At 50.4% G+C, this 22041-nt stretch overlaps 9 protein-coding genes across 9 annotated transcripts; 3 read left to right on the forward strand and 6 right to left on the reverse strand.

The window, feature by feature from the left end:
- Positions 1-120: 120 nt before the first annotated feature.
- BGZ61DRAFT_368317 (uncharacterized protein) lies at positions 121-1287 on the reverse strand (the record flags this gene model as incomplete). The annotated part of the gene is given in 3 exon segments (XM_046241879.1): positions 121-490; positions 505-704; positions 730-1287. Coding segments are annotated over 3 exon segments (1128 nt in total), but the record flags the coding sequence as incomplete, so codon positions are not given.
- An 89-nt stretch (positions 1288-1376) lies between these two features.
- Positions 1377-2860, reverse strand: BGZ61DRAFT_499365 (uncharacterized protein; the record flags this gene model as incomplete). Its single annotated transcript, XM_046251392.1, has 3 exons — positions 1377-2183; positions 2364-2574; positions 2616-2860. The coding sequence occupies 3 exons, from the start codon at positions 2858-2860 to the stop codon at positions 1377-1379; spliced, it is 1263 nt and encodes a 420-aa protein (XP_046096517.1).
- Positions 2861-3622: 762 nt separating this feature from the next.
- BGZ61DRAFT_593493 (uncharacterized protein) lies at positions 3623-4252 on the reverse strand (the record flags this gene model as incomplete). The annotated part of the gene is made up of 2 exons (XM_046256796.1): positions 3623-3864; positions 3931-4252. 2 exons carry the CDS (start codon positions 4250-4252, stop codon positions 3623-3625), a joined length of 564 nt encoding a protein of 187 aa, XP_046096518.1.
- Positions 4253-5626: 1374 nt separating this feature from the next.
- BGZ61DRAFT_499367 (OPT oligopeptide transporter protein-domain-containing protein) lies at positions 5627-7912 on the reverse strand (the record flags this gene model as incomplete). The annotated part of the gene is made up of 5 exons (XM_046251393.1): positions 5627-6112; positions 6163-6709; positions 6749-7040; positions 7153-7746; positions 7798-7912. The coding sequence occupies 5 exons, from the start codon at positions 7910-7912 to the stop codon at positions 5627-5629; spliced, it is 2034 nt and encodes a 677-aa protein (XP_046096519.1).
- A 3354-nt stretch (positions 7913-11266) lies between these two features.
- On the reverse strand, positions 11267-14347 carry BGZ61DRAFT_402461 (uncharacterized protein). Its single transcript, XM_046243092.1, has 4 exons — positions 14155-14347; positions 14020-14095; positions 12782-13962; positions 11267-12728 (listed from the first exon to the last, which is right to left on the reverse strand). The coding sequence occupies exons 1-4, from the start codon at positions 14210-14212 to the stop codon at positions 11581-11583; spliced, it is 2463 nt and encodes an 820-aa protein (XP_046096520.1). The 5' UTR covers positions 14213-14347; the 3' UTR covers positions 11267-11580.
- A 483-nt stretch (positions 14348-14830) lies between these two features.
- Positions 14831-15449, forward strand: BGZ61DRAFT_485167 (uncharacterized protein; the record flags this gene model as incomplete). The annotated part of the gene is made up of 2 exons (XM_046249680.1): positions 14831-15018; positions 15071-15449. The coding sequence occupies 2 exons, from the start codon at positions 14831-14833 to the stop codon at positions 15447-15449; spliced, it is 567 nt and encodes a 188-aa protein (XP_046096521.1).
- Positions 15450-16020: 571 nt separating this feature from the next.
- BGZ61DRAFT_143995 (uncharacterized protein) lies at positions 16021-16695 on the reverse strand. Its single transcript, XM_046237308.1, has 2 exons — positions 16436-16695; positions 16021-16360 (listed from the first exon to the last, which is right to left on the reverse strand). Exons 1-2 carry the CDS (start codon positions 16560-16562, stop codon positions 16173-16175), a joined length of 315 nt encoding a protein of 104 aa, XP_046096522.1. The 5' UTR covers positions 16563-16695; the 3' UTR covers positions 16021-16172.
- A 1403-nt stretch (positions 16696-18098) lies between these two features.
- Positions 18099-19037, forward strand: BGZ61DRAFT_463023 (uncharacterized protein). Its single transcript, XM_046247373.1, has one exon. It carries the CDS (start codon positions 18577-18579, stop codon positions 18913-18915), a length of 339 nt encoding a protein of 112 aa, XP_046096523.1. The 5' UTR covers positions 18099-18576; the 3' UTR covers positions 18916-19037.
- A 725-nt stretch (positions 19038-19762) lies between these two features.
- Positions 19763-21562, forward strand: BGZ61DRAFT_463024 (FAD-dependent pyridine nucleotide-disulfide oxidoreductase). Its single transcript, XM_046247374.1, has one exon. It carries the CDS (start codon positions 19842-19844, stop codon positions 21489-21491), a length of 1650 nt encoding a protein of 549 aa, XP_046096524.1. The 5' UTR covers positions 19763-19841; the 3' UTR covers positions 21492-21562.
- The last annotated feature ends 479 nt before the right edge of the window (positions 21563-22041 follow it).

Below are 22041 nucleotides of genomic sequence, written 5' to 3' on the forward strand. Positions count from 1 at the left end.
GAAAGATGGATGACGAGCTAAGACTACAATTGAGGACGGGAGCATAAGGTCTCCTTTCTCACGTGATGTTACATATAATGCCAGTCTTAAGCACCAGGCCCAAGACTGGTTCTTCACGTATCACCATTTGTCTCTTTCGACATCCACCAAATACATGGCATGATCGATGCCTTTGGCGTACCTGTCGAGAAGTTCGCCTAGAATAATAGAAATGAGTTCCTCGCGAACCTTGGAATCCGTACAGACCTCCTTCAGAGTCTTGAGGATAAACTTGTGGGTGACTAAAACAATCTTGCTGAGATACTGTTTTGTCATAGAACCCCACCTCACAGATTGCTCGCAGAAGGCATTAGAGAGCAAGCGCAGCCCGAATGTTCCCAGCTCCGGGCCTCGCAAACGCCGATGCATGCGAGAAATCCAGGCCATGATGCCTGCTTTAGGTTCGGGTGTTGATCCTTCTCTTACGATAATAGCATCCAATCCGGGAACTCTTCAGTTTTAAACTGATCAGATGAATCAACTTCGCTATTATAGCCTTGGAAATCCTCATCTGGGAGTGCTGCGGCTTCGCTGTGATTGCCATCGTAGCCTTCGCTGTCATAGGATTGGCGATCGTCATTTGGGAATGCCAGGGCGCCTTCTTCGACTGAGGACCCGCCAAAGCGATAGGCATGAGAACAGGCCTGAAATTGAAGGCTGAATTGCTCCGAGATATTGATCACAGCAGACCGAGTAATCGGCATCGAGCGCGGCTCGAACGATAGCCTGGAACTTGCCTGCCACAGCCGCCAGATACTGTTGCTGCTCTCGCTCCGTTTGTCGCGGAGGTCCAAGTTTTGCCAAACTCTCTTGAGTATGTGTAAGAATGTGGCGTGTTTCCGCTCGAAGTTTCAGGAAAGCCTTGTCCATGATTTGGCCCAACAGCTCCTGCAACCTCTCACGCAACGCGTCGATGCCCACACGGTCATCCGGCCATAAGTGCCAGGGGTCTTCTTTGAACATCTCCTCTCGTTCATGTACATTGTAGTCTTCAACTTGGTCGTCATCGCCACCTCGATTTCGAACAACGTAGTAGCCCAATGTAAGAGGCCGCTTCGTTCCCTGTACTAAATTGCAGACAACAGCTTTAGCACTGCACTCTCTCACCAAGTCAGGTTTGGTGAGAATGCCAAGGGTACGTTCGCCCATCTTGTCGGCTTCTTCTGCAAAGGCCAGAATTTCTTGAGTTGCAATATCAACGGTACAAGGCAGGACGGCAAGGACGATGGTACGGCTGTCCCGAATATACGGTACCCATCTTCTCCCATTCAAATTGGTGCAGGTTTGTGATTTCACAAGTCGATATATGCTTTTAAGCTTCACAGTCCCTCAAGCAGTTACTTGCCTTGCCCTCGACAGCCCTCTGATCTTCTCGCCTTACAGTCTATCTTATGAAGATACCGTTCCGTCTCCTTGGCATCCAACCCAAAGGCAAGCCGCACCATCTCGTAGACGAGGCTCGCATCCGCCTCCGGCAAGCCGCCGAGCTTGGTGAAACAAGCATATATTCTTGATGCCGGGCTGTCCAACACTTTGGCGAATGACCCTCCGAGGGACGGTCCCTTCTGCCGAAGTTCCATCTCGGCGTCTCGGAACTTCTGGGTGTACATTCTTCGAGCAGACTCCTGCCGCGACACGTTTCTGTGCGCAAGGTGATTGGGATCCTGAAGAATGCCTTCAATCTCCGCCTCTGACCCCAGCAACGGAAAGGGCATGGGGTAGTGGTTGACCTGCCAGGAGGCGGTTTGGGCGAACTCCCAGTCGATGATAGCCAGGAAGTTGAAGTTCTTGTCGACACGGATGTTCCGTGTGCCAAGATCCATATGATTGAGGGGAAATCGCCCATCAGTGTCACTGTCCTCGAATAATGCAGTGTTATGTACGATGTCGCGAAAGACAAAGGCACCCAGCCTGGTAAAGGACATTGAACTGCCTTTTAAATCCGTATCGGACAGATCCAGCTTGCTGATTGCGGCGTCTCCAACGGCAGTGAAATACTCAGCCGCACTAGAGAAAGGCCCCTCGTCCCTAAGCTCTTCGGCCGAGGCGGTGGCCAACCTGTCAATAATAGGCTCTCCCGTTTTTGATACGGAAGAGATGGAACCGATCCAAGGATACGCCAAGGTCGCCAGTTCTGCTTGTACCTTGTCCATTGGGTCATAATATGTTCTTGAGCTGCAACCTGCATCTAGTTAGAAGTTTCGCAGCAGACTTTATGCCTTTGATGTTGCCTGTGTGGATACTTGAGGCAAAATAAACGAATCAGGGCAGAAACAAGAGGAAGCAAGGCAGAGCTGGGGTGGTATAATTAGAGAACCACCTACCGATAGGTTGCACATATCGAACTCAACATCTTGCAAGGTATTCCCATAGAAGCCTTCCAAAAGCATGTATATGGCACCGGCATCGGCAGCAAGCTGCGACCCTGGGCCCTCATAGGCGTATACACGAGGAATAGTAACGGCGGGGAGGTTTTGCCTCACAAATTTCATCGTTGCGACCTCGCAGGCAATGGCGTATAGTTCATCTCCCTCACTGACCGTAGGCGGGGTGTCAGGATGCCGAGGCAAGCGAACTCGGCAATGACCAGACTGCCGTCCTCGGCAATCATCTCGAAACGGATCCAGTACTGGCCCGCCGAGAAGGGCTGGCTCATGGTAACTTCCTGGCCCTTGATGAGCTCGGCGTGGCGCACAAGTACAGACTTGTCGATCTTTGCGAGCAGTCCCTGCAAACGCTCCTTCATGCCGTTGTAGTCCCAACCGTCGAAAGACACCCATCGCGTGCTCGGCGGAACTCTTGAGGTCTGTGCTGCGGCCATGGTTACATGGCGAAGGGAGACCATGGCGCCTTCGAAGCAGGTGGTCGGTCTTCGCAAGGCGTCAGGGCTCTCTCTTCCGGCCTCTAGGACAACCAGTCCTCGCACTTGTAACAGGCAATCATGAATTTGTGGTTGTCGGTCCGCGGCGGATGCAGCAGCTCTCGCAAACTCGATGTACAGCCTGAACCTCTCGTTTTCGCTGGCCTTCAGCTTTCGTTCCATCTCTTCTGTGGTTGAGAGCACTCTTTTGTTCCAATGCCATTTTCTAAGGAACTCATTTGGAGCAAATGTCGCCGCCATCGGTTTGCCACGCGCGAATGTGACTTAAGGTTCGACCATCTGGATGGTTCTGTGGAGAGGGTTAGAAAACGCCAGTACAGTAGGGTCTGGACTCACAAGCCATCCTTCTTCAAAGGGATAGATATACCCTCACCGCAACCTGCCTGGTTCGCGGCGGCCTTAGGGACCCGCAAGAGGCCATTATCGGAATCGACAGCGAACAGCTTGTGCTTGAGTGAATTACTGTAATAAATAACTTCCGACTCAGGGGGCCACAACAGCGCTACTAGAATGCAACCGGTGCACTATTTAAGACTCGAGACACAGAGGTCGATGAGAGCTAGTGACTAGTGATGTCATTTAAATCGGCACGGCCCTTCCTACGACACCGTTACCACTAGAAAAGAGATACTGTTGGCTCGCTAACATATTCAATTTGATTCATCACTAAGACACTATTCCTAACACCCTACTGGAGCTTCTTTACAATTGCAACATGAATATTAACCCGGCCCCTGCAGCAGCTATGATGGACACAGCCATCTTCCCAGCGCCACCGGTAGCGGAGTCGGTGGACGACGACGCACCACTCGTGGAAGTAGATTCAGAAGCCCCAGTCGTGGCTGGCTTTGTAGCCTCGACCTGAATGCCTGAGACTATGGCCGTGGCTGAGGCCACGTACGAAGTGGATGTGAAAGAGCATTGCGACATGATCTTATCGACATCTATTACTTGACTGTTAGCTATCTACATGTAGCCATACTCGAACGTGCTATTTTAGGAGTCCATACCTTCTGTCGACTGGCTATTTTGGGACATGCAGCTCGCGCAGAGCGCCATCACGGCAGCAATGTCGAAGCTGGTATTCGTACAAATACAGTTTGCCTCGATAGCCTCTTCATCAGACTCGTTGCTTTCGCGGAGGCGCAATTTCCTTCTTTTGTCATCATCGTTGTCGGTCTCGTTGGGGTCGATATCGCATGTATTGGTAAGATCGACAATGGGCTGGCAGATAGTCGTGCATGCTGATGGTACATCGTCTGCACGGAGCTCTTCTGCCAAGGCAGCAGGAATGACTGCAGCCAGGCCAGCGAGAAGATATGTGGGATGCATTGGGAAAAGAATATGGTGGAGTGTTGATAAGACTCGGACTGTTGATTGATCTGAGTTGATTGTGATATCGAGGGTACCAACTCGAGAGAAACTCCATCCTTTTATACTCAACCCAACATGTATGAAAGTTAACAGCCCTTGGGACATGCCACCGTTCGAAAATCCCAACTAGCCAATAGTAACCAGCCTAAATCATATTACTAGTTGACAAGGGCCCCGGCCTTGTCGGTAATGTTTGAGCTATTTCAAGGCTTGAAACGATACAACGTCTAAAAATACCCAGAGTCAACTGTAGTCGCACAGAGGATAGATAGTAGGAGCTACCAATTGTCGTCGAGGCATGAGTCAGCCACTACACCATTCTGTTCCGTCATCCCCTGACGTTTGAGATAGTGTATCATGAGCCTCCTCGCTGAAAGAGTGCTAGAGCGTCGGAGCCCCTGATCTTTTTTTTTTTCTTTTTAACTGCGCTAGCACAAGCCTTTCACTCCGTTGACTAATTCTAAAACGTATCGCTTGCGCTAGTCAAGTGCCGAAACGATGGCGCTCAGACTACCCATCAAGCTAACAAAGGGGTAGTACTCGTCGCACCGTCGTTTGACCCCGCGAAACATCAAGGACATCAAACAACTAATCCTAACCGAGGTAGTATTGCCGCCAACTGAGCGGCTAATCGCTCAGGACATCTCGAATACGGTGCTCTACTACGTAGTCGCTGTAGAGGAAAGGTTGGAACTTCTCAATGAGGCAACAATCGAAGAAAATAATCTCGGAACTGGTCAGGAGGCAACAAAAACAGCCAGGGTCCTGGTAGAAGCTTCAGGCGACTGCAACATGAGGCTATCGCAGCATTGACTAGCCTTATCCATGCTCGAGTGAACTTCAAAGCCGTAAGGACATTCCACTGTGCCAGCTCTCAACGCCTCAAGCACCTCTGCTAGATTCGGCTAACCACTTTTAGTGGTCGTACTCTAATTTTTCTGCCTCCAAAGTTGCACTGCGGCTGAGGGTGTTACAGTAGACGAACTCGCAAGGCTTGAGTCACCGGAAGCACCTCCCGGATACAAGTCCTTCGAATCTGGGTTAACAAGTTGCTAGAAGAGGTAGGAACTACGGTATGCTTAGCTAAGGATGATCTAGATCGATACAAGGCCGTTCCATGAATGTGCTTGGATCCTGCCAGAATGACGCAGCGCCACGCCGCCCACGCCGCGCCGCGATATCCTCGCTTCCTCACTGCTGCTGAGTAATAATAAGCTTGAGAATCCGTTTCGTCCGGGTTGTTCTCGTTCTCAACTCGCTCCTACCGGTAGCATGCTCTTTTTTCCTCGTAGTAGCTCCCTGGACTTGTAATACCCCTCTCGTGCCGCTCAGTTATCCGTCCAGATCTATCGGGCCCGCGGCCACAGAACCAGCCCCCGGGTCTCTCATGCAGTAGTCGAAATTTCCATCCGCATTGTTGCCCCGGTACTTGGGAAACTTGATTTCTGGACCAACGCCACCCAAAACGGTGTACGTGAGGAGAAATACAAGAATCTGCGTGCCACCATCGAGCGCGGCCGCCAAGACATAGTTGTACTTTATGAACCAGTCTGGCTTCCATCGACGGAGCCAGAATTGGCTCGCGAAGCCGATGGCAAAGTACGAAAGCATGGAGGACGAGATCCCAACGCTGAGAATTCCCGCGTAGGCGAGGATAATGGGCGTGTTAATCTTGGAGAAGCCGATTCTCGGATATGCCCGATGAAGTGTATGGAAGATGAGCGGCGGGAGGAAGCCGAGGAGCAGACCAATGGGTATGAGTCCATAGCGAGAGCCTGGGGAGAACATTTCCTCGGCTAGAGCTCCCCATGCAATTGCCTAAGCGATTAGTTTCAGTCCATGATAAGCAGCAGGGGTGGGTGACGTACTTGGGAATTGAACTGCTGAATGTTTTGACCGGACCAGATATTAGTACCCTGGATGGACAAGAGAATGTCTCTCTGGTTGGTGGTGATTTCGACCATCATGATATAATTAACAGCGCCAACCAGAGTACCAACGACCTGGGCGCAGAACGTCGCTTTCGGCGGGAGCTTTGCGTACTGCCCAAACTTCAAGTCCTGCACCATACTGATGCCCTGAATGACCGAGTTGTACCCAAAGAGGGTAAAGTACATGTTTGCAAGCGGCTGGCCAGGATGGAGGTAACCCCCAATCATCTGCACGATCGGCTGCACGTTCCCCTGGTATCCCGTAAGTGCGACCTGCGCGCCGAAAAAGAGGATAAAGGTTCCAGCCACACCGAGGCTGGTGAAGAACCCGTACCAGGGAAGAGTCGACTTTGCCGCGTATATGGCAACGACACCCATGATGACGGATAGAATGAGAATACAGGCGTACCACCAGCTAGGGCATTCAGGATATGCCAGCATTAGTTGGTAATGGGGATCTTTTTCCTCATCGATATCTCGGCTGCTGTTGTCTTGAGATTGCTAGAATCTTAGGTTCCATGACCGTGGGGAGAGCAGCTGCCGAAGGCTGCTGGGCGAGAGGAACGAGTACCCAGTCTTGAGATCATCCCAGTTCCAGAGCAAGAGATGACTAACGGTTGCAGTGACAGCAAGGTTGGTCGTAAAGAGGAACATGGCATAAGTCCCCGCAAAGAAAGGAATGCCCTCGGTTTCCAGTGCAGACGGCAGCAGCACATTCTCGTCATTGAGTATTTCCGTCTGGTTATACACGACGTAGTTGGAACTCGTCGAATTTTGAGAGAACAGAAGCTGGGAAAGGAATGGAAAGTCTCGAGCTTGCCATACATTCCCGTAGTAGACGCCGAGGAACAGGAAGATGCAGATGATATACCCAGCCAGGCTGTTTGTCAAGGTCGCGAGCGGCGGTTTCGTTGCCGTTAGATCCACCAAAGATGTTGGTGAAGATCATACTATCCTGCTTCGCCAAGCAAAAGACGCTGACACCGGTCAGAATCGGCATGACGTACTCGGGTAGGACCTCCCAGACGAAGGCGGCAATGAGGATCCACCAAAAGAAGCGGAGGCGGTTCCTTGTCTCCCTGCGGTCGCGATGGAGTGTCTCCAGCAAGGTGTTCATCGGCAGGAGGCTGGGCCATACCATCTTGGTGGGATACACTAAGACTCGGCGAAGTAGTCCGGCAAAGCCATACCCGACACACTGCGAGGAGACAACGAGCAGGATGGAGATGAGGACGTTTGGCGCTCTGTCGTAGAACAGCCTCTGGACGGCAATGACCTCGACGGCTAGGGCAGTCTGGGCCCCCGACGAGGCGATTACGACCATGGCTGCGTGTTCCTTCATATTGAACGGGTGAGGATTGAACCACCGCCCGATGAAACCTGTTTTCGGAATAAACCACTCCAGGAAGGTGCCGAAAATGTAGCTCAAGAGGGCGAGGAAGATGTTGGACACGTCCAGTGTGACGGGGCGAAAGAAGTAGATCGTCTCCATAATGGCACCGAAGATGCCCAGGCCAATACCTACGAAAATGAATATCAGTAACGCCGCCGACGATTTGGGAGTGGACTCACCGATGAACCACATCCGGAAGGTCCATGGATTGAGCGAAGGGTCGTCGTCGGCATGGATCACCTTTGTCACCAAGTCTTTCTCGTCTTCGATCCTGTCTGGCCCGTTGGACCACATGGACCCATCGTCCGAGAGGCTTTCGGCCTCAATAGAAGCCTGGACTTTCTCAGAGGAGTCGTGAGAAATGCCTAGTCGAGTCAAGGTGGTTCGAAAAATGCCGGGTTTGGCTGGAGGCATCCGGAGAGAGGCCATCTGCTCGACTTGGACTGCGTTTTGGGGGGGAATTTTATAAAATAAACAGCGCCGGCGCTGAAGTGAAGAGATACGGGAAGAAAAGGACAATATAGATTGACTGCTTGCAGCGAGTCAGGGTATTAGTTGTTCAACAACCGCATCAGTAACATATATATCCAGGGTCCTGCGTCTTAAAGGAGGCCCAAGCAGACTGCTCCAGGTCATCATTCTCTCTATAATGATAAACCCAACGTGAGAGTTCATAGCGATATCTACCGGTACTCGACACCAATCGGCAATAACTCAGCAACCATGGCGCCGATTGATGAGCCACTTGCTTTCCTGAAGTTGTCGGAATCAGTTAATTATGCTGAGAGTGCACGGCTTTTCAATTGCGACGAGACTACCTTGCGACGCCGACATCAAAGCAAACAACGGTCAACACGGTATGCTGACAGATTGTATAAGTCACGTCTATCAAAACAATAAGAACGGGATCTTATTGCCTATATTCATAAGCTTTCATCACATGGTATCCCCGCTACCCTACCTATGATAAAGAACTTCGCTCAGGATATCGCGAAAATCGAGGTCGGAAAGAGCTGGCCGTACAGCTTCGTTCAACGCAATCGTGATGAGCTCGGTTACACCTGGTTCGATGTGCTGGACATCGCAAGGAAGAGAGATGATAATGTATCCAGGTATAAAGCTTACTTTGAGCCTATAAGTTAATGTGCAAAGCATCTATTTCGGTGCTGATGATGGAAGATCCGCGCGAAAATCGAGAAATATGACATACGGCTCTGCAACACGTATAATGTGGACAAGAAAGGATTTCTCTTGGGAATAATCAATCGAACGAAAAGATTATTTACCCTTAGTGTCAAAAGTAAGGCAAATTGCTCGGCGTAGCACAAGATGGCAACCGATCCTAGATTACGTTCCTGGCGTGCGTCTACCAGGACGTGACGTCGCTGCCTCCATTCCTCATCTCGAAGGCAATCCAGGGCAAGTCCAGTATTCCTGGCTCACGTAATTTGACCCGGAGCATCAATCCGACTTCTTTACAACCTTAGAAACGGGGTGGACGAATCACGAGCTTGGAAAGGAGTGGCTGATAAGTATTTTCAATCGCTTTACCAAGGCGAAAGCTCGAAACAGTCGTGATTATCGCCTTCTCATTACCGATGGGCACTCTAACCATATTCATATGGACTTTATAGAGTGGTGTGACCAGCACCGGATTATCGTTGCGGTGTTTCCCCCTCATTCCACGCATTAGCTGCACCCCTTAGACATTGTTATTCAGCCCCCTCTCAACCACATCTACAAATCAGCTTATCCACTGAATGGCAAAAACACAGGGCATTATTGGTCTATTAAATCTGAGTTCTGGACCTTATTTTAGAATGCATTTGAGACTTCCTTCTCTCCGTAGAAGACTGCGAGTGGGTGGAAATGGGCAGGTCTCATGCCGTTTGATCGAAAGCCTTCAAAATAAGGGACTGCGCGAGACAATTATTCATGAGAAGCAGCGCAGATAGCGTGGTAAAGCTCTGAAAGATTATCTTTTTGATCGCATAGATCCTAATTCATCTCAGGTATTTAGCCCAGTAAAAGTCGCTCAAGCTGGTCTGAAGAAAGTAGCGATAGACACTCAAAAGAAAGAGGAAGCTTTGCAGAAGGAAACGCAAAAAGTTCAACGACGGCAGCAGGCGGCAGAGCAAAAAGCTCTCGCGTTGGAGAAGAGGAGGGAACGGGGGGCGGAAATGGAGAGAATGTGAGGGAACGATCATGTGACTTTCATACTTTATGAATAGTCTCATTTTATGAACATTGTATAAATAGCTTAAGTCAGAGCTTTCCTTAGGAATCTCTTTCTCTCCTTGTAAACAATCATTTTGCCCAAGTCGCACTCGACCTCGTTCGTGCCCTTGTACCGTCACAGAGAAAGCGGCAGATAAAGGAAGCCCGGCGGCAAGAGGAGACCAATCGGCAAATCCGACAAGAAATGAAACGTCGCAGTCAGGAAATGGCACATCAAATACAGCATGAACGACGGGTGGCTTCTGAAGCTCGCGAGAAGAGTCCAGGCTTTCGAGACGAAATAATCGTCGCTCTTCCGCCCACACCAGGGCCGTCGGTAGCATCGCAGGCACCAGACCTACCAAAGGACAACACAAAAGGGAAGGCAACGACCACCCCAATCCTCACAGCTCATCCGAAAAGGCCCTCTTTAGTTGTTGAGAGTGACCGGGAGATGGTAGTTGGATTTCGGAGCTCAGGGCGGCCGCAGCGGAATAGCAAGCGGCCACGATGGCTTCATGACTATGAGATAGATTGAGACGAATCTAACTGGTGCAATTTCGTCATTTGTTTAATTTCAGACGATTTGGCATTGTGGTTGTGGAATTATTCTTGATTGATGTCAGGAATGCAGGTGGGTGTAAGTCCGGCAGATCACCGGATCCGGCGGATCACCGGAAAATCCCTTAAGCAGGGGCTCGGTGTAATGGGTGTATGTGGACGGTTGATCAACCAAATTGATCAACGTGTACGGAGGTATATCTGGTGTATTTGATCGGAGCCCTGACTAGCACACGGCCGTCTCACTAGCTAAAAGACTCTCTTGCGGACGCTTCTGCGTCACGAGGCGAGGGTACGCTAGTCTCATACCGCCGGACGCCCATGCCGGCCATAGGGATGCGTTTTTGACGTCATAAACCCCAAGTTACCAATTGACGTCATAAACCCCAACTGACGGGTAATTTACCGTCATAAACCTCCTTCCTAACTGGGTTTAGTGAGTATCCCAAAAGGGGTTGGAGCGGGGGAAGACCATGAGTTGTTGCGACCCCTGAGGAGGCTTCATCACCCCCCGATGCTTTGCTGTTGAGATTTCTTCACCGACAACAACTATTTATGGTCATTACTGAGTCAATATGACCAATCGGGGAGGCCGTCCTAAACTTCATGGCATTGACGAATATTTCCGTAGTCACCAAATAGTGCTTGGAAGCACGTGATAAATGACGGTCATAAACCTCGGGTTTATGACAGTCATTTACCTAGGGGTTTTGGTAATTTACCTCCTGGTAATTTACCTCGATGCATCCCGGCCCGGCCAGCAGATTGCCGTCTTACACGGCTTATCAGTGCCATTCGTCCTTGTCGCCAACGACAATAGGAACCACGCCTTAATCGGCGACTGCTACATACACGGCATTATATACAGCGCGGCTGTCTCGTTTAAGGAAACAGAGAGGTGTATTTCACGCTGGCCTAGTTGGGTTTGGCATGATTCTGGATGACTTTCAACCGTTCTTTGGAACGCTCGCGCATCAGTGGGCCGCGCTTTGTCGGAAGCGGGATCCGAGGTTGTCAAGTTTTGGATCAACGACGAGGACTCGGATCGGGATTGTGGAAGCAGTCATCAAAGCGTGATAAAGGGGCATTAACTCGAAAACTTGTCTCCATTGATCCCTCTCACGTAGTAAGTGGTTCAGCAACGAAACACCAACTATCATACTTTTGCCGGATACACTTCCGTCTTATCCACTCTGTGCATTATACTTCGTTTCGTGAACCTGCTGGTTCTCCGAGGGCTGGCACTCCTGTGTTAAACTTTGGCCTTCAGCTGCCACGAGAATTCTCTCGTGTCGAATCGATGGCGGCTGCGAGTCTGGTTCCGGGGCGAGTATCGGCTGTCTTGACCCGAAATCCAGTTCTTTTCTTGCGTTGAACTTGTTCCACTGTGCCGCGGTCATCGCAAAGCTACTCGCTGCCGGGTCAAACAGCGTCGTCAGGACACGACCGAGTGACGTTTGTTTCAGGCGGTAATTCAGCTTCCCTAGACTGGACTGTCCAGTCACCGCTGACACAATCGCCGCCGCCGCAATGAGTGCCGTGCACGCAAGCACGAGAAAGGCAGGTATGCCGTATACCCAGCGATATCGGACTCTATGCACCAGTGGGATGACAGATATGTCCACTGCTTCGTCCGGCTGGGCATTCCTTTGACCCATGACGCCTTTCGTCCCGACTACAGCGGAAGCCGCAAGATCGGTCCAGAGCAACTTCAAGATAGTCGATGCAGATCTCGACAGTTCCCGCCACTTCAGCCACAAACTCAAGGTTGTTTGACCCGTCAGATCGTAATCTGGCGGGGTAGAAGTCGTAGCTGAAAGAATTGTAAGAAAAGCACCGGTAGGAACAATCGACGCGGGGAGGTTCATGCGTGTGAATTGGGGGTCAAGGTCCTGTTGGATCCAGCCATTCATCGCGGTTCCTAGGAAGTAGAGAGACGGGGCACGGATCGTCGAGATATTGCGAAACGTTTCGTACGCTGAGTGCAAAAGCCCCCAGATCGGTTGGAATTCGTCAAGTCTGAGGGACGAGTCTTCGACACCCCACAGCGGCATTTCTTCCTGTGTACCGTAATCCTTGTCCTTGATCTCCTTGATCACGAGGTTATCAATGGCTGCATCTGTGCCATTGTGGAAGAACGTGACGGTCTTGACTGTTGCCTTGACAGCTGAAGCGCAAGCGTATAAAGGAGAGGACCATTGACTTTGATCCTCGAATATCATCTTCGGGCCATCATCTATTCGTTCCGGGACACCTCTAATAAGGTTGCAGAGAACGAAAGTGTTGTTCAGCTTGGTGGGTGCATCATGTAGAGTGCCCTGGCATAAATCTCCTAAAGAGGGTTTTAGCTGTGTCCGTACACCAAGGGAATATATCGAGTCTCACTTGCGGCATCAAACGAGTCACTAGTAATGTTATAAGGATTCTCGTACAATCCTTCAGTGTATCCGTCAGTGTCGCTGATTATCGCCGAGACCCCAAGATGGTAGCCAAAGTCGTCGATAAACTCGAGCGTGAAGTAGCTCGCGTCATCCCCCAAGCTAGGGATCCTGAAGTGTTTCCCAATCTCCGAGTTGATCCATTCAAAAGGCTTATTCTTCTTTCGCGGATCTATGGCGTTGGAAATGTTCATGAAAAGCATGGAGAAGGCATTAGTAGCCCATGCCGCCTGATACGCCCTCGTCCTCAGATCAGGTTTGTTCACACCATTACGCTGATCGTCCAGTGGATCTGTTGTGTTGAGATCGACGAAACCGCCCCTGTCTGTAAGGCGTAACTTGGAAACTGAAAGACCGGAAGTAGTCTGAGATCTCGTCGTGACCTCAAAGTCGAAAGTGGTGTTTGTGTCAACGCACTCCACGTCGGGCTCCCAGAACAGAAGGTCCTCCGTCCATGTTACGCCTCTAGGATAGCCAGACGGAAGAGTATGGTTTCTGAATCCAATGCCGCCGTTCTTTCCATCAACAACCAATCCTTCAACAGCGCGCACATCATCGATAAGCGCAATGGTCTCGAGGTGCCGGAAGATCCCAGCAGCGATCGGCGCGCCATCGTCGAGAAGGCGATCGTACTGCGTCGTGGTTTGGCGCCACTCTATGTCGAAGTAGTTGGAGATAGTGGTTCTCTCGTATTGCGTACCGCTCGTGTAGATATCATGGAGAATATCGGGGACAGTCGCGTTAATACCCCCGACAAAAGTACAGTTTCTTGATAGACCATCTTCTACAATGATAGTCACATCCGAGGTGTATGGGCATGGGAAATAGCAGTTGTCACGACTACACGTTCGTGTGAAAGGTTTGTCATCTCGTGTGGATGTGGCGGCATAGAAAGTGCTTGAATCCGGAACGTACGCAAAGTCAGCCGTAACGGCCTCGGATTTGGGATCATTCGACTCGTAAAGACCAAGGGGAGTTACGACACCGGCTATTGCGATGAGGAGGCTTAGCAGTGGCAGTATTAATGTGATGGCAACGACGGGTCTACGGACTCCGCGGTCTTTGATTGCATCAGATCGAAGCAAAAGCGGCCAATATGAGCTTTGTATGTGTTGTGCTGCAACAGTCCTTGGTCGGCCAAAGGTTAGAAATAGCGTTGCAGCAAAGAAGAGAGTCTGCACTCACCATGTAGCTGCCGTTTCACGATCGCGAAGCTGTCCGGCAAGGATAAAAGTTCCTATCGTCGGACACCACACACGGGCTATGATCGCTTCGTCAACCAAATGTCATGCTAAAAACATGTTTCAGAAATTCACTCACCAATCACGGTACCAAATGCAATGATGGCTGCAACTTGTCCGATCGTCAGGTCAACCATGGTGAAAATGAGTGTTGGTCGTTGAGTTGACTTGAACGACTTGTGGGACGCAACTGGTTTTTCTGTCCATGTCCTCAGCCTGCAATGGGGCTGTGTAACCGTGGCTAGGCCTTGGCCCACTCAAATCTCGCTGCCAACCCGTTCATGTGCCCCCTGTAACGCATTTCATTAATCCCGCCATTTGTTTGATGACAGGGGTCCTTGATCGTCGCTGTCCCGAGTGTGACCCAATCAGATCCAAGCAGCCAATTGCGAACTTGTGCTTGAGTGCGAGCCATTTCCTGTTTCCGTATTAGCTTTGTCGGCCAGGCCAGCCGTCAACCAAAGTTGCTCAAGCGAGAGCATCAGACGGCGCAATTTTGCTCCGGTCTAGTGTCAAGGCTGGACAAGGTTTTCTCAAATAGGCATGGAACCCGAAGGCACAGATTTGCGTTTATTTCGGCACTTGAAACCCATGCATTTGAATGAGCTCCGCCTGCTGGGCTTTCGTTGAGGAGTGAGAGGTTGATTGTTCTTGAATCATCGCAACCGTCTACCCTGACTGCCCTCCGGACGGATATCTCAAGCGTTTCGTCAAAGTGCCCCAAGAAGAGAAGCTGGGGAGGCCAAAAATCGAAAATGGACGTAACCTTGGCTCTGTTCGCCCAAGAATCGGCATCCTCGGACCTATCGCCATACGAGTACTGCATGGGCAAAGACTCCATCTGTAGCGCCTTCAACGACCTAGACCGAGACTGCAAAGACCAGGACGGCGCTAAATACTATGAATGCATCTGCGAATCTGGATGGATTCCCACGAACAGGGCGTAAGTTCCTGCGGCCAGACTTCGCGAAGACGCGCTTACGCATTTGCTCCAGCTGTCGATATTGTGTGGATGCCATGGGCCAGGTGATGGTAATCGATCCGAACGATTATTCCGATGTCTGCAGCGAAGAAGGCTTTGGTGTTGCGCCGATGCCGTCGAGCATCGTGTCTGAGCAACGGGAGCGTAATCAGACTGTCTCCGTTCCAGAGCCAGATCCAACATCGACATCGACTTCATCATTCACTGTTGACTTGAGTTACACGACCGCTTCTCATGAGCCTTATACTGTAACGTTTTACGGGACACCAAGTATTTCACTTCCGGATATTGCTCCTACGGAAACAAACGACGGAACTCGACACAGGCTGGGTTTGGGAAACTTTCTGATAATTAGTATGGCGTTGATCCTAAGCATGGCTGTTGGTGTATAGGGAGGGTGTAACTTTACCGCCTGATGTTGGATAGCGTACGGCACATTCAATCCAAGGGATTATTGTGTAAAACCGTTAGTGCGGGAAGTACCTCTTTCGCATCAAAGATCAAGTTCCAAAATTTTGCCCGGTTCCTCTTCGGTTAACATTGACATACCAAATTGCAAGCAAATCTGATATTGTCTCGCATTTTTGTGACTGTCTCGCAATTTTGTGGCCAACTAAGCTTGCTGAGTTGGTTCGCCTTGAGGCTTGCCTCACACATGAACCAACGGGTAGTTGCCCTCTATGTAATCTGTACCATGCTAGCTTTGTACCACCTTCAAAAAACCCCTTGGTCAGCAAGATCCTCAACAAGACCTACCCCGCACTCAGCTTTAATTCCATCCCGAACGTTCCAACGGGCAGATCTACTGTAGGAAGCACCAGAGCGCCTCTCGTAAGCTGGAGATTCGAATTTACCTCCCTTACCACGCCATCATGATCTCCTATACTCTCTTAGCAAGTAGTGTATCGAGCTTCAATTTTGCTCCCCTTTTACCGTAAGAATTTTCTTCTGCTCTGCGTATTTGCCAGAGGGTATGCAAATTTTCCAATGCCGCCATACCAATTTTACTCCTACCTTCATACAATTCCCATCAAATCACCATTCTCAAGGGTGCACCTGCTTGAACCAGTCTTTAGCATAGCCGGCCCATGGGTGATTTTCTCTCGCGTGAGTCTTCAGCCTCCACTTTCCGTGAACCCTGGTCCCATTTCGGTATCTTTAATCCCCGTCATTTGCAATTCGTGCTTCTGATCCTCTCTACTCCAGCTCTGGCGGCGCTCGATAGGCGTCCAGCTGTCAGTGTGACGCATGGCGCGGGCAGCGTCAGCTTGCGCGTGGGCGCTAAGACGACGGTGGGGGTTATCTAAGATGGAGGATCGGTGTCAACGGCTGCAGATTCACAATGCAGAGATAGATGTGGGGATGTTGAGAAATGTACTTTGTAAAATGGACGGGCTGGTGGTGTTGGAGATGGTTGGAGAGGTATTGGTAGTATAGGAACCAGGCTCTGCGGTGATGGTCTGGACAGTCAAAGTGGTGTCTCGAGTGTACAGAATGTATGTCATCTGTATCGGTAGTTGGATTTAGCAGCTATCCGAGTGTTTATAGAAGAGAGTATAGTAAGTAGGTTGGTGGTTTCGCTAGAGAACCATTAGCAGTCTAATCCCATCCTACCTCTGCGCATGCTCAATCAACCGGGGGCATACCTTTGTTGATGCTTGCTTTCTATGTTCGGCTTACAGCGGTCAAGTGGAGTCCCTTCATGCTCTTTATTAAACCCAGACACCTGCAGCAGCAGAACATGCTGGAACGCCCCATCAGCCCATGAAAGTACTACCATCACGCCGTCTCGTTCCGCCGTCGCTACCCCGCCCGGCAATACCAAAGAAGTGGGCGGCTATTCTTGCGACGACGATGTCTCCGATTTTGAATATTTGTTGCAATGGCATGCTACGCGCCCTCTGTTTGGGTGGATGGGCCGGATGGTGTCATGACCCACTTCTGTCCTCGGGTTGGTTGCTTGTGGCGAGTCGCGTGACGAGTGAAGTATGATGATACTGACGACAGGGGCGCTGAGCACCGGACTGAACTTGAGCTGTCCCCGGGGATACCTATTTGACTTGAGGGGCCATTTGATGATGATGGGGCCAATAAATGGCTAGAATTGCTTTGCACAAATCACGCCACGCTCATCTCGTAGTATTACATTTCATGCCTCGTGTCTTGTCATTGTGCATGAATGGGGGTCAACATACAAACATTGTTATTGTCATAACATGTGATATGACAGGTTATTGGAGGTCCACATGTAACACGCTCCGTCATCGGAACAAGTAAAATCGAAATAAACCTCACAATAGCTTGAAACGGAGAAGTGATGCCGCCTCAAAGTCCTATCAATTGAAGAAGGCCAAAGTGGGCCAAGAACATACGGGCATCCAGACCCTGGTCGGTGGTTTCTGGTTCACTGCTGTCCTGCCTCCAGGGGCCCATCATTAGTCCGCACTTCATATGCCGGCATGATGGTTATGCAGAAACCCCCTTACCTCCTTGCCTTATATCGAAGCCTCAATCCACCGCCTTCTGAGCAGTGAGAGTACAGGTAAGTGGGTAACGGGTCGCGGGTCGAAAGAGCCCGAATGCTACCACCATGTAACAGCGGCCGCAAATAGGATGCGCAGTCAAACAATGGTTGGCTGGGTTGAAGCCGCAGAACCAAGCAAGGCAGGGATGTCCCAGAGACGGATCCCGCAGCACTGGTATCGTCGTCGGTGTGTCTGCCCAGATACGACGCTGCAGCAGGCTTCTATTGAGCATGAAGCATTCCCGCTTGCAAGCCTCCTCTGTGATGTGACGGGGAACAGGTGCCAACCAACGCGCTGGCTCGGTCCGGTGGCGTTCTTAGACGTCGATGTAGTCCATACACAGCCAGTGAGGACGCTTGCGTTTAGGCCGCAGCAACAGATATGGACCGCTTCCTCGAGAACGGGTGTGGGGATGCAGACAATAACTATCCCCTAGCCCACACGATCAAGATTATTACCTCGTTGGCTAGGTTGAGGCGAACTTCACAATATCTAGAATCTCAGTCAACTTTGTGTCAAGAAAGGTCTTGGTCGTGTATTGCAAATTGATTCGAAGCTGCCTTCATCCAAAATCTCCAGACCCGATGCCAACACCCAACAATGGCGCTTTGCCAACGTCCGAAGTGTTGAGTGTTGTTGCGTTGCCATACCGCCGTGGTATTTGCGTCGTGTTCGTGTGCTTCGTCAGTGCTGTCACCTCTTTTCTTCCTCTATGCCCAGACTCGAAGTTCATGTTGGTGGCCATAGTGGACTTCACACTGAGATGAATCCTTCTGGATCTCCCGGATGTATCGTTCGGCTTCGTTGGCGATGTAGTTTTGGATCAAAGAGCAGCTGCAGTGTGTTGAAGAAACTGCATCTTAAGCTCGTAGAGCTTGTGCCTCAGGTCGGTCACCTGGCTCGACAAGTCGCGGTTGGCTAGTTTCATGTCTTCCTCTTCGGACTTTAGTTTCAATGCGTCTTCCTTCCTCTGGACTCGGAAGGAACTTTTTGGATGCGATTCAATCTTGAATCCGTTTGGTTTGCTCGTTGTCTTCTCCTGGGGGCAGTCCAGCAGAAGCTTCCTCGCTGTCGGTCCTGCTGTCGTCCTCGCTGTCCCTTTTGGTCTTGCCTTTCTTCTTTGATGATTCCGACAGCAGTAGTTACGCCGACGGGGCTACTGCTGTATGGAATTTCTGCCCATCACAAGCTCCACTGGATCATCCCGAACGTAGGAGCCGCCATCTTTGCCGCCGGGCTCGTTCTTTCATTTCAATGCGCGCAGACATACATCGTTGACGCCTACATCCCGCTCTTTGCTCCGGCGCTATACGACAGATTTGGAATGGCTTAGGGGAATGGAGTGCTGGCGGGTACTGCTATCGCGCTGTGTTTGACAGCGCCAGTCGTGATGTGGCGATGGGGAGCTTTGAGGGGGAAGAGCCGGCTCTGTAGCAGTTGTAGTTTAGAAATCGTGAGATAGCTAACTTTAAAAAAAAAATTCCACAGCCATCAGTTAAATTTCCTCTAAAAAATAGTTGTAGTCATCGGGTGAGGTCGTTGGAACCCATCGGCGATTCTGTCCCCATCTTCTATCCCGCATACGGAGGACCATTTCAAAAGTCTTTGCTCGCGTACAAGCCACATATTGCTTTTTCTTGTTAGAAGAACATTGAGTACATTGTACGAGTGTTAGCGCCATAAGAAGCCCTATATTATGGCGCACTTAGTCCACTGGCTGTGCATGACATGGCTCTAACACCACTAAAGCTGTAGTGCGTTTAGCGGATGATTACCTGCAGTTACATAATGTCTAATGTACCGTCAGGTACTTAACAAGGATTAAGGGGTGTGGCGTCCGTAGCGCGGGCAAAGACTTTTGAAATGGTCCTCCGTACTTATTTGCAGGGCTGTATGAATCTCAAATACTGTCTCAAACAGGATACATCAACCCGTGATTTCGGGGACTGCGGCGTTGGTCGGCGACTCGGGGACCAGTGGCACCGCGGACTGCTTGCTCACATAGTCACCCCATGCTTAATAAACACTAGCGGCGCAGCTTACAACCACATCACCCCATTCGGCGTACTCTCCGTCACAACATTTTGCTAGCTGGAATTTGATTAAGTTATATGATATGATCGAAAAGGTTACAGTTTAAGTCTTGCAAGTTGTATTTAAATAGTTTCTTGTATCCGCAAGAGTCGCGTAGCCATATCATTTTCAACAATTTTACTTCTTGTGAATTACCACTCATCATTAAGAACACAACATTCGAACATGACTAAGAAAATCATTATTGTTGGCGGCGTCGCGGGTGGCATGTCCGCGGCCACCCGCCTTCGACGTCTCGATGAGTCGGCTGCCATCACTGTATTCGAACAGGGAGGTTACACCGGCTTCGCCAACTGCGGCATACCCTACGCTCTAGGGAACGTCATCAAGAATGATGATGCGCTGATCCTGCGTACACCCAACGACTTCAAGGAGCGCTTTAACATCGATGTTCATCTTCACACGGAAGTCGTCGGCATTGATCGTGAAAATCACCTGGTCAATGTGCGGACCGTGGGAACGGATGACATTCGCCAAGTTGACTACGACAAACTCATTCTGGCTCAAGGTGCCGAAGCATTTCGGCCTCCGGCTGATGGGGCAGAACTGGACCATGTCGTCACGATGCAGACGATCTCCGATCTTCAAAAAGTCCGTGCCTTAATGTCGGACCGCGATGTGAAGCACGCTTGCATAATTGGAGCCGGCTTCATTGGTGTGGAAGTAGCTGAGAACATGCGTAATCTCGGGCTCGAGGTTTCGATGGTCGAGTACGGGTCACATGTCTTTCCACCAATTGATGCCGATATGGCTGAGATTCTTCACACAGAGCTTAAACGCAAGGGAATCAAGTTGTTTCTAAACGCTACGTCTAAGAAGATCGAGAAGTCGCGCGTCCTCTTGACTTGTGGATCTGAGGTACCCGCAGACTTGGTAATTTTGGCAGCGGGAGTGAGGGCCAGGACAAGTCTGGCAAAGCAGGCTGGTTTGGATTTGGGAAGAACCGGAGTCAATGTTAACTCGCACATGCAGACTTCGGACCCGGACATCTACGCAGTTGGGGATATGGTCGAGACTCAACACACCATCATGGGACAACCGGCCATGCTCGCCTTGGCCGGTCCGGCAAACCGACAAGGGCGACTTGCGGCCGATCATATATGCGGCAAGGAGGTACAATATCGCGGCAATGTCGGCACCGCTATCTGCCAAGTCTTTGACCTGACCGTTGGCTTCGTGGGCCTTTCTATCAAAGCGCTTCGTCGATTGGGCCACGATCCTCTCTGGGTCACAGTGCATCCCCCAGACCATGCAAGCTATTATCCAGGCTCACAAGCGATGACGATCAAACTCGCCTTTCAGAAAGAGACGGGCCGTATCTTGGGAGCACAGATTGTAGGCAAGGCTGGTGTCGACAAACGCATTGACGTGCTCGCGACAGCCATGCAATTTGGCATGACAGTTTTTGATCTGGAGCATCTTGAACTAGTTTACGCACCACCGTACGGCTCGGCGAAGGACCCAGTCAACATGGCCGGCTTTGTGGCTTCGAATGTTCTCCGTGGAGACTGTGAAATCATTCACGCCGAACAGTTCAACGCCGAGAAGCTCGGTGAGTTACAGATTGTGGATGTCCGCTCGCCTGGGGAATTCGCGCGTGGCCATCTTTCGGAAGCGATCAATCTACCAGTCGACAGCTTGAGGCATCACTTGTCCGTCCTGGATAAGTCACTACCAGTGGTTGTGTACTGTCAGGTGGGCTATCGCGGCTACCTAGCCTACCGAATCCTTAAACAAGCAGGGTTTGATGTTACTAACCTCGACGGTGGCTTCAAGATGGTGGCCGAGGGGGGATTCAAGTTGATCGAGGGTTAAGTCTGTTTTACTTTCAAATTTTCATAACTTATAGGAATGGAAATCATCATGATAATTGGATAAGTGATAATCTCTACTTTATGATTCTTTAAACATAGTTAACGTAGTTCATAAGTGAGTGAAACACCTAACTGCAATCGTGTGACTACCCACATTCAAACTAACTTCCATCAACCTACAATAATGGGGTCACCTAAAGAAATCTGCGTGGTCTTAGCGGTCCAAGCTATCCAGAAAGACCCAAGTTTAAAGCATACTGTGAACGGCCTCTAGTAACTGTATTCCAGCTATCTAGTCCAGGATGCTATTTACATCAAAGATGAAGAAGAAAGAAAGAAATTCCTAAGTGCCCCTGAGCTGTGGAATGATTTCCCATCCCTGGCGCGCACGAGCCAAGTACGTCTTGCGGCACAGCCGCAAGGATATGGGCCCTGGCCCGTGACATTACCCCCCTCCCTCCCGGGAGAAGAAGTTGAGGGCTATCTGCGGCTCCTCTTGCGGTTCTTGCGCCAGAGCTTCCACTGAGCGGTAGCTTGCAGGTTGCCAATGG

The sequence above is a fragment of the Ilyonectria robusta genome (assembly GCF_021365365.1).
Source record: "Ilyonectria robusta strain PMI_751 chromosome Unknown BGZ61scaffold_34, whole genome shotgun sequence".
Taxonomy (NCBI): Eukaryota; Fungi; Ascomycota; class Sordariomycetes; order Hypocreales; family Nectriaceae; genus Ilyonectria; species Ilyonectria robusta.

Excerpts from the sequence above, each read along its gene's own strand:
- BGZ61DRAFT_463023 (XM_046247373.1), top strand. The coding sequence starts at position 18,577 with ATGCGATTCAATCTTGAATCCGTTTGGTTTGCTCGTTGTCTTCTCCTG.
- BGZ61DRAFT_463024 (XM_046247374.1), top strand. The coding sequence starts at position 19,842 with ATGACTAAGAAAATCATTATTGTTGGCGGCGTCGCGGGTGGCATGTCC.
- BGZ61DRAFT_402461 (XM_046243092.1), bottom strand. The coding sequence starts at position 14,212 with ATGGTTGACCTGACGATCGGACAAGTTGCAGCCATCATTGCATTTGGT. Across the intron at positions 13,963-14,019 it reads CGTGAAACGGCAGCTACATG|GACTGTTGCAGCACAACACA; the intron begins GTGAGTGCAGAC and ends TGGCCGACCAAG. Across the intron at positions 12,729-12,781 it reads TGACTCGTTTGATGCCGCAA|GAGATTTATGCCAGGGCACT; the intron begins GTGAGACTCGAT and ends AACCCTCTTTAG.
- BGZ61DRAFT_143995 (XM_046237308.1), bottom strand. The coding sequence starts at position 16,562 with ATGACATACATTCTGTACACTCGAGACACCACTTTGACTGTCCAGACC. Across the intron at positions 16,361-16,435 it reads CAGCCCGTCCATTTTACAAA|ATAACCCCCACCGTCGTCTT; the intron begins GTACATTTCTCA and ends CCTCCATCTTAG.